Source organism: Podarcis muralis, chromosome 6 (assembly GCF_964188315.1).
Source record: "Podarcis muralis chromosome 6, rPodMur119.hap1.1, whole genome shotgun sequence".
In the NCBI taxonomy this organism is placed as follows: Eukaryota; Metazoa; Chordata; class Lepidosauria; order Squamata; family Lacertidae; genus Podarcis; species Podarcis muralis.
In genome coordinates this window covers 95,163-110,644 of record NC_135660.1, presented here as the reverse complement: position 1 = coordinate 110,644, position 15,482 = coordinate 95,163, and the positions used below count along the sequence as shown (strand labels likewise).

The 15,482-nt window shown below is 53.2% G+C and overlaps 1 protein-coding gene across 2 annotated transcripts in view; it reads left to right on the top strand.

The window, feature by feature from the left end:
• LOC144327913 (putative cation-transporting ATPase 13A5) overlaps window positions 1–13,856 on the top strand; it is a 42,209-nt gene extending 28,353 nt beyond the window's left edge. Inside the window, exons 1-2 of one of the 2 annotated variants that reach the window (XM_077929548.1) lie at window positions 10,672–11,107; window positions 13,360–13,856. In XM_077929548.1, the coding sequence (XP_077785674.1) occupies window positions 11,069–11,107; window positions 13,360–13,560 (240 nt within the window). In that variant the 5' untranslated portion in view covers window positions 10,672–11,068 and the 3' untranslated portion in view covers window positions 13,561–13,856. Of the gene's footprint in view, window positions 1–10,671; window positions 11,108–13,359 lie in introns of those variants that run through there. The other variant, XR_013393079.1, reaches the window with a different exon arrangement.
• The last annotated feature ends 1,626 nt before the right edge of the window (window positions 13,857–15,482 follow it).

Below are 15,482 nucleotides of genomic sequence, written 5' to 3'. Positions count from 1 at the left end.
GAATCTGTTGCCGAGCAAGATCCACGTCAATGCTTGATAAAAAACACGCATCCATCGCTTTAATAAAGGCATTCGCATTTTGGAGCGCCGGATCGTTATCCCTCCATAAATTGCGCAGCCATGCTCTGGCATCCCCATGCAAGTAAGACATGATGAACCCCACTTTCTCTTGCTCATCTCGAAAATCTTTACTCAGCAGTTGCAGTGCACACAGTACGTCTGCTTTAAAATTGGGATACTGTTGCAGGTTCCCATCGAAGTGAGAGACCAGACCGCCTGTGCGTCTCCCCAACCCAATCCCCTCTGGTTTGGGTGTCTGTTGCCCTTGCTTCGTAAGCACTTCCAACCTGACCTGGAGATCCCTGTAGGCGGCAGCTGCGTCCTCCTCTCTCTTCCTGGATGCGAGAGCCTCGGCATTCAGCTGTGACACTGCTTCTCTGAGTTCCGCTATCTGCTGTTCAGCCGTCATGTCGGCTGCCGTTCGTGAGCTCACTCGTAGGCACCTGCTTCTCTCCTCTCCTCGAGGCTGTAGATGCCCACAATATGGAGACGGAGCTTACTGTCAGGGTTACTTCAAGATCCTAGCTCACAGAGGATCACGCTAGCCAACGGTCATTAAGTAAAAGTCTTTATTGAGTTACAGTTTCCATTCTCAAGCTGCTGCGTGCAACCCTACGTCTAGTAGCTAGATCGGCGAAGCTCCGTCTGAATCTCCGCCCCTCGTACACCAACTTAATATCCTAGCCCTGCTCCACCTTTTCCGCCTGACTGTTCTTCTCTGGGTCCCTCTGCCCCCCTGGGTCTCTTCCTTCCGGGATTCTTCGGACGCTGACCCCCCGGACTCTCCTGTCTCCTTGCGCCGGGCTTTAGGACCCGGCTCTCTTTCCGGGCTGCCTACTGCGCCTCCTTCCTGTGCATTTGAACTTGGCGCGCGCGCCCAACCTTCCACCTTCCGTCTAACCGTTTCTTCGCTCCCAGATGGAGGTGTGGCCACCCCTGACTCGTGCCCTCCCTCCTGCTGTGAGCTGCCAGCGCTTGCCCCCTGGCTCCTTTCCTCTTCCCTGTTCTCTGGCGGTGACGCTGGACCCGATCTCCAACTGCTCTCCTCTGATTCCCCTCTGGCTCTATCTCCCTGGGGTGCCCCCCTAAACTCCCCCCTTGCCTTGGCCACTGGTGCTCCTTTCTGTGAATCCTCCGACTCACTGGAGAGACTCGGAGATCTCGGGTCGTCGTCATCGCTCATCCTTTCTTCTGCCTCCTCCCCTTCGCTCTCTGTTTCCTTCCTTGCCCTTGCCTCTGCTCCTGAACCCCTGACAGTAGGCTGAGACCCTATCTGCCTGCGAACTGTCTTGCCAGAGTGGTGCATGCTCTGGTTATCTCCCGCTTGGACTAAAGCAATGCACTCTACGTGGGGCTACCTTTGAAGGTGACTCGGAAACTACAACTAATCCAGAATGCGGCAGCTAGACTGGTGACTGGGGGCGGCCACCGAGACCATATAACACCGGTCTTGAAAGACCTACATTGGCTCCCAGTACGTTTCCGAGCACAATTCAAAGTGTTGGTGCTGACCTTTAAAGGCCCAAACGGCCTCGGTCCAGTATACCTGAAGGAGCGTCTCCACCCCCATCATTCTGCCCGGACACTGAGGTCCAGCGCCGAGGGCCTTCTGGCGGTTCCCTCATTGCGAGAAGCAAAGCTACAGGGAACCAGGCAGAGGGCCTTCTCGGTGGTGGCGCCCGCCCTGTGGAACGCCCTTCCAGCAGATGTCAAAGCGATAAACAACTACCTGACATTCAGAAGACATCTTAAGGCAGCCCTGTTCAGGGAAGTTTTTAACGTGTGATATTTTACTGTATTTTTGGTTTTTATGGAAGCCGCCCAGAGTGGCTGGGGAGGCCCAGCCAGATGGGCAGGGTATAAATAATAAATTATTATTATTTTTATTTGTCAGAGCTGCCCGAGGTCCCAGCTCACAAAGGACCAACGCCAGTTTGTTGTTATATACAAAAGTCTTTATTGAAGTTCAGTTTCGCTTTCACAGCCGCAGCGCGCAGCTCTACGTCTCAAACTCTAGACCGCTGAAGCTCCGTCTGAATCTCCTCCCCCCAGACACCAGTTTAAGACTCTAGCCTTGCTCCACCTCTTCCTTTGCTCTTTCCTCCTCTGGTTCCGCCTGTCCGCTGGGGTCTTGCCCTTCCTAGACTCTTCTGACGCTGAGTCCCCTGAGTCTTCCCCCTGCCTCCGGCGGGCTTTGGGACCTGGTTCCCAATCCGGGTTTTCTGCTGTCCCGCGCGCCTGTACATTCGAACTTGGTGCGCGCGCCCAGCCGGCAACCTTCCTCCTGACCGTTACACTGCTCCTGTCACTGCTTCCCCCTTCGGGGAGGCTAGCTGGACCTGACCTCCCCTCCGTTCCCCCACTCTCCGATAGAGGTGTGGTCAGCCCTGACTCATCTTCTCTCCCTGCTGGAGGAGACGCTGGCCCTGACACATGGGACTCTTCCCCCTCACTACGCTCTGGTGGGGAAGCTGGTCCTGATCTCCCACTGCTGCTTTGGGAGTCCCCGCTGGCCCCTTGTTTCTGGTGCGTCCCCCCTGGGACCCCCCTTGCCCTGACCATTGGCGCCTCCTTCTGGGAATCTTCTGATTCGCTGGAGAAGCTCATGGAATCTCTCGGGTCACTGTCATACTCCCCTACGCTGCCCTCAGATTCTTCCCCTTCGCTCTCCATTTCCTCTCTCCCTTGTGCCTCTGCTCCTGAGCCCCTGACATTATTATTTAACTGTGAAAATAAATCACGCATTCTTTGAAGGTGTGTTGAAACACATTCACCCTCACTTAGTCTGGCTCGGTACAGAGCTCTCATTAGAGTAATTTTGCTGCCAGCAGTGTCTGTAATGTGTATCGTTCTCAGTGCTTGCCAAATCTCACTTGCTGTTTCAAGGTCTCGCACATGAGATAACTCAGATTTCTCTAAACTCAAAATTAAATTGGCATAGGCTTTGTCCTCCAGCCTTTGGTCTGCTTCATCTACTTCTTCATCCTCCTCTTTTACAGGAGGGTTAACAATAACAGTCCATCATTGTTCTTTCTTTAAAAACGCCTGCATCTGTAAACTCCATGACATATAATTGGACTCTCCCAGTTTCTCTACTGGAAAATATGAAGCTCCCCCTTGAGCTCCAGCTCCAAGTCCAGCCATGGCTCCACCCAGCTTTCAGCTTTCCACTCAGTCCTTACTCACACATGGCTTGAAGAAATGTTCGGCTCCTGGTCTCAAACAGACACTCCCTGCCGACGCCTTCACATAGCCAGCCGTTTGAGAAACGCTGAGTCGCTTCCAGTCTCTGGGTTCTTTTCATGCTCTGTCTCTGCCCACTCAGGACTGGGGACTGGCCCCATAACCTGTTGGAGGGGGAGATTTCCAGATAGTGGCAGAGGACAGAGTGACTCCAGGACACATAGGTGTAAAAACCCAAACTAAAACGAAGACTTTATTACAAAATAATAAACACAAACTCTGGTGGGTGTTATTCCTGCAGGGAGGCTACAAAACTCAGCTTTTTTCCTATATAGCAATGGCCAGCTGCAGCCAATTAATCCCAGAAACTTCTTAAAGGTATACACACATGTTTCTGTGCCGAATGTACCCTAACATTGTATAATAGTGAGAGGCTCACACGAGCCTGCAACCAGCTATCTGCTATGCGTGTAAGAAGGGGAATGTAAACTCTGCTAAGTAAAGGATCTTGCTAGCACAAGTTAGGAAGGATATTAATTGTCAGAGCTGGCTCCTGGTCCCAGCTCACAGAGGACCAACGCTACCCGGTAGTAATAAACAAAAGTCTTTATTGAAGTACAGTTTCCATTTCCAAACCGGAGCGCCCCAGCTTTACGTCTTAGAGGCTAGACCGGCGAAGCTCCATCTGAGTCTCCACCCCCTGTACACCAACTTAATACTTTAACCTTACTCCACCTCTTCCGTCTCTCCTTTCTCCTCTGGGTCCTTCTGCCCCCCGGGGTCTCCTCCTTTCTGGACTCTTCTGACGCTGACCCCCCTGACTCCTCCCCCTCTTTTCGGCGGGCTTTGGGACCTGGCTCCCTATCCGGGCTGCCAACTGCGCCGCCTTCCTGTACATTTGAACTTGGCGCTCGCGCCCAGCCTTCAACCTTCCTCTTGACCGTTTCCTCGCTCCCCGATGGAGGCGTGGCCAATCCTGACTCATGTCCTCCCGCTGGCGGTGAGCCGCCTGCTCCCGATCCCTGGGACTCCTCCCCCCTACTGCACTCTGGTGGGGAAGCTGGTCCTGATTCCCAACTGCTGCTCTCTGAGTCCCCTCTGGCCCCTTCTTCCTGGGGTGTCCCCCTCGGCACCCCCTTGCTCTGACCATGGGAGCCTCTTTCTGTGAATCTTCCGATTCGCTGGAAAGACTCAGAGACCTCGGACCGCTGTCATCGCTAACATTTCCTTCGGATTCCTCCCCCTCGCTCTCTATTTCCTCCCTTTCCTGTGCCTCTGCTCCTGAACCCCTGACATCCATCCCCCCTTGAAGCCCACCCTTCCCCCTCCCCTCCTTCAGGTGTGGGTACTGGGTGCTCCGTTGTTGTGGGGGTGAGTGCCGGATACAGTTCGTCCCCCGTGGCGTGCATCCAGCCGGATAAGTCCGGCTCGTCCTCCGTGCTCTCGCCGACGTCGATCTCCTCCGCTTCCATCTCTTGGCCTCCGTGCTCGAACCCCAGGTCCTCCCCCAACACGTCCATGTCCGTCTCTCCCCCGATCTCCTCTGGGGACGTTGCCTGCCAAGGACCCCCCAGCCACTTCTTGCGCCACTGCTCCTCTGGTCGATCGTCCCACCAATAAGAGCGGTCTGAGGCAGACCCCGAGGGTGATCCCTCCGGGGAACGTGTGCCTAGTGCCTGTTCCTCGTCCGAGGTGAACCCCTGGAATGTGCTGGCTGAAAGTGTGGGTGTGAAAAGCCAGTCGTCGAAATACTCGGCTGGCATGGGCCTGTGTGGGAAAAGGGCATGAAACTCGTCCTTGAGCAGCGGCTCGTCCAAAGCATAGTCCGGCACCCAACTGTTGGCGCTGGCCGGGGTACCTTCTCTGGCTAGCAGATATTCTACTCCTTCTTCCCCCCATCTCGAGTCTAAAATCTCTGTGACCTCGTTGATGGGTTCCCCCCTTGGCGACCCCCCCTTGTGGGCGTTTCCCTGAGCGGGTCTGGTGCCATGCCTGGCTCCTGAAATCTGTGAGGTGCTTTGTAGGGCGTGAGCACTGATCTATGGAAAACTGGGTGCATTCTGGATCCCTCCGGAAGTGTCAACCGGAAAGCCACTGGATTAACCTGTGCCTCGACTTGGTAAGGCCCTAGCTGCTTATGTCCGAGCTTCTTCTTCGCTAACGATCTGGCCGGCACTGCCTGGGCTGCTAACCAAACCCAGTCTCCCACCCCTATGTTTTCCCCAACCCTTCTGTGTCTGTCAGCCTGCAGTTTGTATGCGTGCTTTGCTAGTTCTAACTGCCTCCGAAGCTGTTCGTGGACCTCCTGCAGCTCTGATGCTAAGGCTTCCGCTGCCTGTGGCTCCCCCTCCCCCACTCTCTCTCTTCCCGGGAAGGTTCTGGGATGCCTCCCGTTGTTGGTGAAGAACGGTGTCACCCCCGTGGACACGTGCTTCGTGTTGTTGTAGGCGAACTCGGCGAGCGGCAGGTAGTCCACCCATGTTGCAGGCTGCTGATTTGCGTAGCATCTCAGGTACTGCTGCATGACGCCGTTGACCCGCTCCGCTTGTCCGTTGGTTTGCGGGTGTCTCGCCGACGCTAGGTTGATCTTGACGTTCAGGATGCCCATCAGCTTCTGCCAGAAGTTTGAGATGAACTGTCGCCCCCGGTCAGACAGGATGGAACGTGGTAGACCGTGAACCCTGAACACGTGGTCTATGAACAGTTTGGCGGTCTGTTCCGCCGTGGCCACCTTCGCACACGGAATGAAGTGGGCCATTTTGGTGAACATGTCCACCACCACTAGCACTGCTGTCTTGCCCCTCGAGCTGGGCAGATCCGTTACAAAGTCCAGGGCCACCCTCTCCCACGGTTCGATCGGTGTCTGCAGCGGTTCCAGCAGTCCCGCTGGCGGTTTGTGCACTGACTTGGCCCTTTGGCAGGTGTCGCACCTCGAGACGTAATCCGCGACTTCCCCCCGCATCTTGGGCCACCAAAAATCTCTGGCTACTAACTCTACAGTCTTCTCTTTGCCAAAGTGCCCGGCGGTGGGTGCGTCGTGCAACTGCTGCAGTACCTTCGCGCGGAGGTGGTCTCCCGGTACGTAGAGGGCCCCTTTGCGGATGAGCAATCCGTCGCGTATCTGGAACTCGGCGTCCTTCGCCGTGCCCCTGTGCACCTCCTTCATCTTGGCTTGTGCGAAGGGGTCTTCCTGCAGCGCGCGACCTACAGCATGCAGGTCCACGGTTGCCGAAGCGCACGCCCACGCTTTCGGTGCGAAATGTGCTTGGCCGCCGCTGGTGCCGCCTCCTCGAGGTATTGCGGCTTCCTGGACAGTGCATCCGCCATGACGTTGTTGTCGCCTGGGATGTACTCTATCCTGAAGTCGAAGTCTGCAAAGAACTCCGCCCAGCGTATGTGCCTCTGGTTCAGGAACCTCGCCGTGCGCCAGTACTCCAGGTTCTTATGGTCTGTGCGGACCTGCACTGTGTGTTTGGCTCCGATAAGGAAGTGCCGCCACGCCTTGAATGCTGCATGAATGGCTAGCAACTCCCTGTCCCAGATGGTGTAGTTCTGCTCTGACTTGCTGAGCTTCCTGGAGTAGAAGGCGCACGGTCACCAGTCCCCCTGCGGGTCTTGCTGCAACAGTACTGCTCCCACGGCCCTGTCTGAGGCGTCCGTTTCAACCCTCATCGGTCTGCTGGGATTCACGTGCAGTAGCTGCTCTTCTGACGAGAAGAGACGCTTGAGTTTCTGAAAGGACTGCTCCGCTTGCTCCGTCCAGATGAACTTCTTCTTCTTGGAGCTGAGCGTGTCGGTAATGGCCGCCGTCTGCATCGCGAACCCCTTGATGAACTTGCGGTAAAAGTTAGCAAAGCCAACAAACCTCTGGACCTCCTTCCGATTGCGCGGGCTCTTCCAGTCCAACACTGAGCGAACCTTGGCGCTGTCCATGGCGAGCCCCTTGTCCGACAATTTGTAGCCCAGGAAATCCACCTCCGTCATGTCGAACTGGCACTTCTCCAGCTTGGATTACAGTCTGTGCTCCTGCAGCCTCTGCAGGACTTCCTTGACGTCTCTCTCGTGAGCCTCCTGCGATTCTGAGAATATCAGGATGTCGTCCAGGAAGCAGACGCACTTCTTGTAGAGGAGTCCCGCTAACAGGTGATGCATGAAGGCTTGAAAACAGTGGGAGCCTTTTTGTAATCCAAAGGGCATGACCCTGTATTCATAGGTGCCCAGGGGCGTGAACATGGCCGTCTTCCACTCATCGCCTTCCCATATGCGAATCAGGTTGTACGCCCCTCGCAGATCCAACTTGGTGAAAACGCGTCCTTTTCTCACCGTCGCGAGCAGGTCGTCGATCTTGGGTATGGGGAAGGCTGTGGGCTTTGTTTTCGAGTTCAAAATTCGATAGTCCACTACAAGCCTTTTTTGGGGCGTGTCCTTTTTCTTCACAAAGAATACTGGACTGCCCCCCACTGCCCTGGATTCCCGGATGAAGCCGCGCTTCAAGTTGTGATCTATGAACTCCCTGAGTTCCTGCAGTTCGTCTTCAGACATGGAATACAGTTTCCCGGTCGGCAGCGTCGCCCCCGGCAGGAGGTCAATCTTGCAGTCATAAGGTCTGTGGGGAGGTAGCTTGTCCGCCTCCTTCTCGCAGAAAACCTCCAAAAACGCTGCGTACTTGATGGGCACTGCTTGCAGCGTGCCTAATTGTAGCTGCGGGTCATCCTCTTCCCCTTCCGTGCTAGGCAGAATGCAATGTTCCGCACAGTAGGATGAACCGAAAGTCAGTTGGCGCTGGTACCACGCCAATGTAGGGCTTTGCCTGTGCAGCCAACTCATGCCTAATACTACAGGCGTGTCCGACAGTTGGGTGACATTGAAGCTGATGACTTCTCGGTGATTCCCAATTTGCATCACCATCGGAGGCGTTTGCTTCACCACCTGCCCCCCCAGCAGTTCCCTGCCATCCACCGTGACAACCTTCAGGGGCAGCGTGGCTGGCAGTAGCGCTATGCTGTGTTGTTGAATGAAATCCAGTCCTATAAAGTCTGCATTACTGCCAGAGTCAATGGTAATGGGTACTTCCATAGTGAGTCCATTGGGTAGCTGGAGCGATGCGGTGAGCTGCACCACTGGTTTGGGCGGGAGGGGGTCTGTGGGCTGCAAAATCTCTGGGGACTGCTTCACTGACTCGTCTGGCTGGGCCCCAGTGCCTCTTCCTCCAGCCAGACTCCGTCGTTTCCCTGCTGTGGTTCTCTCTGCTGGGTTGCTTCTGTTACTGCTGCGGAGGCTGCAGTGTGCCTGTGGAGCCTCTGGGGACACTCTTTCGCCATGTGCTGCGGATTGTCACAGATGTAACACTTCCTGTTCCCTCTAGGAGGCTTCGCTTTGACTGCTCCCGGTGCTAGGGCTCTGGTAGCTGACTGAGCCCTGGCGCCTCCAATCTCCATTGGTTCCTCTCCCCCTCCCTGCGGAGGCGTGGATTGTGCACGCGCTGCATCCTTGGGAAAGAGGGGAGGTGCTCTCGCTGGCGTGCGTCCCCAGCGCCCTTCTTCTCTGCTCCATGGACGTTCTTCCAGGCGCACCCCAATTGACAGCGCCCTCTGTACCACCTCCTGAGTGGTCTGTGGTCTCTCCCCCCTTGCCATTTCGTCTTTCACATTTGCATTCAAGCCTTCCCAAAAAAGGTCTCTGACTGGAACGGAATCTTTCTCCCATCCCAGCGCATGGAGTAAGGCAAAAAAGCGGGAATGATACTGCCTTACACTGGCTCTCCCCTGTTTCAGCCCATGTATGTCTTTTCTGGCGATATCAACGTCTATATTTGATAAAAAACACGAATCCATCGCTTTAATGAATGCATCCGCACTTCGGAGCGCCGGATCCTTATCTCTCCACAGATTGCGCAGCCACGCTTTAGCTTCTCCATGAAGGTTTCCAAACAAATGCCTGACAACCATATATCAGGAGCGCTTGATGGCGTCCCCTGTCCGGCAGGGGGGCTAGGCTGGTGGCTGACTTAATTTCAGGATAAATACAACTCTTACAACTATATGAAATAAGAATCTAGCATTTCTTAAATCCTTTGCATAATTACATTTAAGCCAATATATTTAATACATAACATAGGTAGCCTTTTAAAAGGAATAAGGCCTTTGTAAAGTAAAAAAGGAACTCAGTAAAAAACAGCTTCAAAAGGAGCCTCTTCAGTTTACACCCCCCCTTCAGCCAGCGGCTTTTCCCATTAGCTCTTCCCAACATTTATTGCCCTTTAACTCTCTCAGTTTAAGAAAGAAACAGCTTTAGAAAAGACTTCCCAAAAATGCTCTCTTTCTGCCAGCTAGATGCTTCTCCATTGCTCTTGGCCTTTTTAACCTTAGGAAGAAGATCTGGCTCATTTTACTGGGAGGCACATTGGTATTATTTTACTATTTACCAACTCTTAATTATGTAGGGTCTGTAACCTTGCTCTTAGCCTGTAATTCCCTTTTTACGACTTTGAGAATTGTTTTCTGCTATAAATCAAGGGGCCCCTTGTCTAGGAGGAAAACATTGCCAAGGTTCTCTAAGCAGCTGGTCTTCTGCCTGGCATGAAACATTTGTGAATTTAAGCCCATTTTAGACTTTATGAACCTGATCAAAATATAAGTCAATATAAACCTTGATTAAAAATACAGTCTATATTCAGATGCCTCATCTCCACCCCCTGTACACCAACTTAATACTTTAACCTTACTCCACCTCTTCCGTCTCTCCTTTCTCCTCTGGGTCCTTCTGCCCCCCGGGGTCTCCTCCTTTCTGGACTCTTCTGACGCTGACCCCCCTGACTCCTCCCCCTCTTTTCGGCGGGCTTTGGGACCTGGCTCCCTATCCGGGCTGCCAACTGCGCCGCCCTCCTGTACATTTGAACTTGGCGCGCGCGCCCAGCCTTCAACCTTCCTCTTGACCGTTTCCTCGCTCCCCGATGGAGGCGTGGCCAATCCTGACTCATGTCCTCCCACTGGCGGCGAGCCGCCTGATCCCGATACCTGGGACTCCTCCCCCCTACTGTGCTCTGGTGGGGAAGCTGGTCCTGATTTCCAACTGCTGCTCTCTGAGTCCCCTCTGGCCCCTTCTTCCTGGGGTGTCCCCCTCGGCACCCCCCTTGCTCTGACCATGGGAGCCTCTTTCTGTGAATCTTCCGATTCGCTGGAAAGACTCAGAGACCTCGGACCGCTGTCATCGCTAACATTTCCTTCGGATTCCTCCCCCTCGCTCTCTATTTCCTCCCTTTCCTGTGCCTCTGCTCCTGAACCCCTGACATTAATTAACAATATATCCTCTCTTGCTACCCTGAACATTCCCACAAGCTCCCCTTCCCCTGTTCTCCCAGAATAAGGAGGGAAGCAGAACAGAGACCAGAGGTTCTCAGGCGCAGTTTGAGGCGGCTTGGGAAACATCCAGGAGAGGAGGAGCCTTAGGTGGAAGGCAGGGACCTTCAGCCTGGCAACTGCTCCATGGGGCCAAGACCTGCTGGGAAGGGTTGCTGAGACCACTAGGCTGAGTTGCCTGCCATTTCCTTGAATGAAGATTTAACTTGGCCAGCATCTGCCTCTGCCTCTTCATTGTGACCTGCATCTGACCAGGACAATGAGGCAGAGGAAGTAACTCCGGGTGGGGTGTGTGTCTTCCTTCCAGGGGGTGCCCTACTGCAGACCACCCTGTGTCCCTGGGCAATGGGACAGCCAGGAACGCCCCGGCCCCGGAGCACTCCGTCCTGAGCTATGAGGACACCACCCTCTGGCCACTGGTCACCGTCAACTGCACCCCAACCATCTGGAGGGTTTATGTGCTGCTGATGCTGCTGGTGGCCTTCTCCGTCTCGTTCTTCATGGAGGTGAGCAGGCGAGCATGATTTCAGGAAGCTGCCTTGCGCCAAGTCTGGCTGCTGGCCCATCTAGCCCAACGCTGTCTACACGGACGGGCAGCAGCTGTCCACGGTTTCAGGCAGGGGTCTCTCGGTCCCAGCGGGGATTGAACCTGAGAGCTTCTGCTTGCAAGGCCAACGCTCAGCCTCTGAGCTACAGCTTTTCATTTCCCCAGGAACTGGCTCAGAGTTTTCCCTTCCAGCAGAGCGCTCCCTCCTCCCAGTGCTTGTGGGAACCTGCTGGTGGTGGTTCAGGGGATGTGGAGGAGATTTGGGGGGTTAAAGAGGGTCGGGAAAGCGATCCCTCGGGCTCAGCATCCTCCTCCTGCTCACCAACAGATGATGATGATGATTAATTAAATTGATATACTGCCCTTCATCTGAAAATCATAGGGCGGTTTACAACATAACCAATACAAAATGAAGACACAAAATCCTAATCCTAATAATAACCCCAATAAGCCCCCTACCCCAAACACATTTTAAAGGGCATAGCATGTTGTTCATCCCAATGCCTGGTTGAAGAGGATCCTTTTCGCCTGGTGCCTAAACACGTGTAATGGAGGTGCCAGGTGAACTTCCCTGGGGAGAGCATTCCACAAGCGGGGAGCCACCACAGAAAAGGCCCTGTTCTCATGGGGCCACCCCTCTTGCGGAGCAGGCACACGACAACGGGCCTCAGAAGATGATCTTAGGATCCAGGTTGCTTCACGTGGGGAATATGGTGGTCCTGAGCCATTTCAGGCTTTAGAGGTCAAAAGCGGCGCTTTGAATGATGCCCGGAAACTAAGTGGCAGCCGGTGCAGTCGGGCCAGGATCGGTGCAATAGCCTTAAACCATCTTGGCCCAGTGATTAAACTAGCCACTGAATTCCCAAAGTGGCAACTTTCCCCCCATAAAACGCTGCAGCCTCGATGCCTCCAGATGCTTTTGGGATCAGAGGCAGCTCTGCTTTGGAAGGCCAGGAGGCTTGAAAGATGCTCTTGCGCTCGGACCCTGCCTGTGGGTTTCTCTCAGGGGCATTTGGTCAGCCACGGTGAGAACAGGATGCTAGACTGGATGGGCCCCTTTCTCTTTTATATATATACATTTTTATTAGTTTTTTAACATGTCATTTTAATTAAACATACCGTATTTTTCGCCCTATAGGACACACTTTTCCCCCTCCAAAAATGAAGGGGAAATGTGTGTGTGTCCTATGGGGCGAATGCAGGCTTTCGCTGAAGCCTGGAGAGCGAGAGGGGTCGGTGCGCACTCTCCAGGCTTCGCGCACCTCTCCGCAAACAGCGGGAGCCCAGCGCTGGGCTCCTGCTGCTTGTGGAGAGTTGCCTGCATGCTGAAGCCTGCCCGCACTGAGCTCAGCACGTCCAGGCTTCGCGGACCTCTCAGCAAGCAGCGGGAGCCAGCGCTGGGCTCCCACGGCTTGCAGAGAGCTGCCTGTTTGGGGGCTGGGGTCGGGGGAAGCTCGGGCTTCCCCCGCCCCAGCCCCGCGCCTGGGGGGATAATAATTTCCCCCCCTTTATTTCCCCCCCAAAAAACTAGGTGCGCCTTATCGGACAGTGCGTCCTATAGGGCGAAAAATACGGTACTTTTACATCTTCTTCAATTTTTTTGACTTCCATCAGTCCTGCCTGAAAATTTTCCAATCTAATCTCTTAGTATGAATTTCTTATTTTCCCTATTACATTTCAAACTCATAACCAATATCTCTATCTTTTTCTACTTTGTAAGACTTTGTATATTTCTCCTTACAAAACTTCTTGTAGTCCTACTAGCGTAATTTGTTGATTACAGTTGCTCTTCAAATAATTCATATACTTCTTCCAATCTTCTGTAAATCTCTGGTCCGGCAAGTTTCAAATCCTTCCTGTCATGTTGTCCAGTTCTGCGTAGTCCATTAATTTCGTCTGCCATTCTTCTTTGGTCGGAATTTCTTCTTACTTCCATTTCCGGGCTAACAATACTCTTGCCGCTATTGTTGCATATAAGAACAGTTTGACATCTTGTCTATTAATACCTTGGCATATAATACCAAGTAAAAATGCTTCTGGTTTTTTTAAGAATGGATGGGCCCCTTTCTCATGCTCCCATGTTCTTCACTGGAAGCTGCCCAGTGTGGCTGGGGAAACTCCGCCAGATGGGCGGGGTATAAATAAATTATTATTATTTATCATTATCATTATCATTATCATTATCATTATCATTATCATTATCATTTGTAGGATGGCATCCTGCAGAACCACCGCCTCTGGCTTCTGATCAAGGCCCTCTTCCGCTTCCGCTCCTCCAGCCAGTACCGGAAGCTGCAGTGGCAGCTGGAGGAGGACGCAAAGTGGCCGCCCACCAGTCAGAAGGACTTTGCAGAAGAGCCCAAGAGTGGCGCTTACGTCAACCCCGTCTATGATGAGGCGGGAGAGAACTAGCTGGGGAGGCCGGAGGCTGGCCCAGGAGGACTTGCCAAAAGGGACTTTTTGTGTGCAGAGAGACTGATGGAAACCCACGGGAGATCGTGCTCCTAGGAAGCCCCTCTGACGGTGCGCACAGAGCCTGCCTTTGCTCATCCAGCTCAAGGAGGTTTGCCAGGGGGGCATTTTGCTGTTGGTTCTGCCTGAGTGGAGAAATCTAGGGCTTGATCCCTGTGCCCACGCAAGAGATTTCAGGCTCTTCCACAGGGATCCAGGCTGCTCCAGCGGAAGGGACACCCGAGGGAACACCATCCACTGTGTGGAAAATAAAGACAACTCTGTATTTTTGTTTTCCCAAAGAGAATAAAGTGGGTTTCCCCCCCCCCCTTTTATGATCGTTGCCAGCCATTTATTTTGAGTTCTGCTACTTGCAAAAATGTGCTGCAGAGTTGGTGCATCTGTGTGTATATGGAGGGCAGGACAAGATTTGGGGGGTTTGGGGAGGAGAGGGAAGACTTCACGGGCATTAAGATGAACGTCATTGAGTTGTCGGGTTGGAAGGGACCCCAAGGGTCATCTAGTCCAACCCCCTGGACGGCAGGAATCTCAGTGACAGAATCCCTGAGAGATGGCCGTCCAACCTCTGCTTAAAAGCTTCCAAGGAAGGAGAGTCCTTCATCTCCCAAGGTCATCCGTTCCGCTGTCAAACAGCAATCACTGTCAGAAGCCTGATCCTGATGTTGGGTCGGAATCGCCCTTTTTGTAACTTGAAGCCCTGGGTTCAGGTCCTGCCTTCTGGGGCAGCAGAAAACCTTCCAAGGGGCAGTCCTTGAAGTGTTTGAAGACACTGGCTCTCGTCCTGCCTCTCAGTCTCCTTTTCTCCAGGCTTATCCCGACCCGACTCCTAATAAGGCTTCGGTCTTAAATTCAGTAATTCTCTCTCAAACAGTCAGAAAGTTGGTGTTTAGCGTGCTCATCCTCTGTGTAGAAATTCAAGGGTCTCAAATATAGAATAGGTAAAGGCAAAGGGACCCCTGACCGTTAGGTCCAGTCGTAGCTGACTCTGGGGTTACGGCGCTCATCTCACTTTACTGGCCAAGGGAAGCAGCGTACAGCTTCTGGGTCATGTGGCCAGCATGACTAAGCCGCTTCTGGTGAACCAGAGCAGCACACGGAAACGGCGTTTACCTTCCCGTCGGAGCGGTACCTATTTATCTACTTGCACTTTGACGTGCTTTTGAACTGCTAGGTTGGCAGGAGCAGGGACCGAGCAACGGGAGCTCACCCCGTCACAGGGATTCAAACCGCCGACCTTCCGATCAGCAAGCCCTAGACTCTGTGGTTTAATCCACAGCGCCACCCGCATTGATAATTGCACAAGGCAAACACACATACATAAGTATAGAAACCACATGTCTAGAGCAGTGCAGCAGAGAAATCCAAAAGCCATCTTGGCTCTCCGAAAGACCCCACGGAGGCAGAAAGCCATCCAGGGAAGTTCCTGAAGGGATTCCTCTCCTCGGCCTTAATGGTTGTGGTTTGCCCATTGCAAATGTTTTGTGTAAACTGTGGCTGGAACTAGGTGAAACTTGCTTAATCCTCAGGAATATCACCCCTTGGCCTGCCTGAGCCACAGGAACCTGGTGTGTGATGTGATTTCTGACTCTCCAGGCCAAAATGCCAAAGCCAACTATTATAAGAAACAAAATAAAAAAATTCCTTCCAGTAGCACCTTAGAAACCAGCTAAGTTTGTTATTGGTATGAGCTTTCGTATGCATGCACACTGATATGCACATGGTATCTGAAGAGACCAACACGGCTACCTACCTGTTATAAGAAAAAAAACTTCTCCTTTATCCCTTATGGGGTACCTAAGAGCCTGTATAGAATTCCTTATGTAGGTTCTCTATCAGTAAGAGAAAAGAGGCCAAATAGAGAA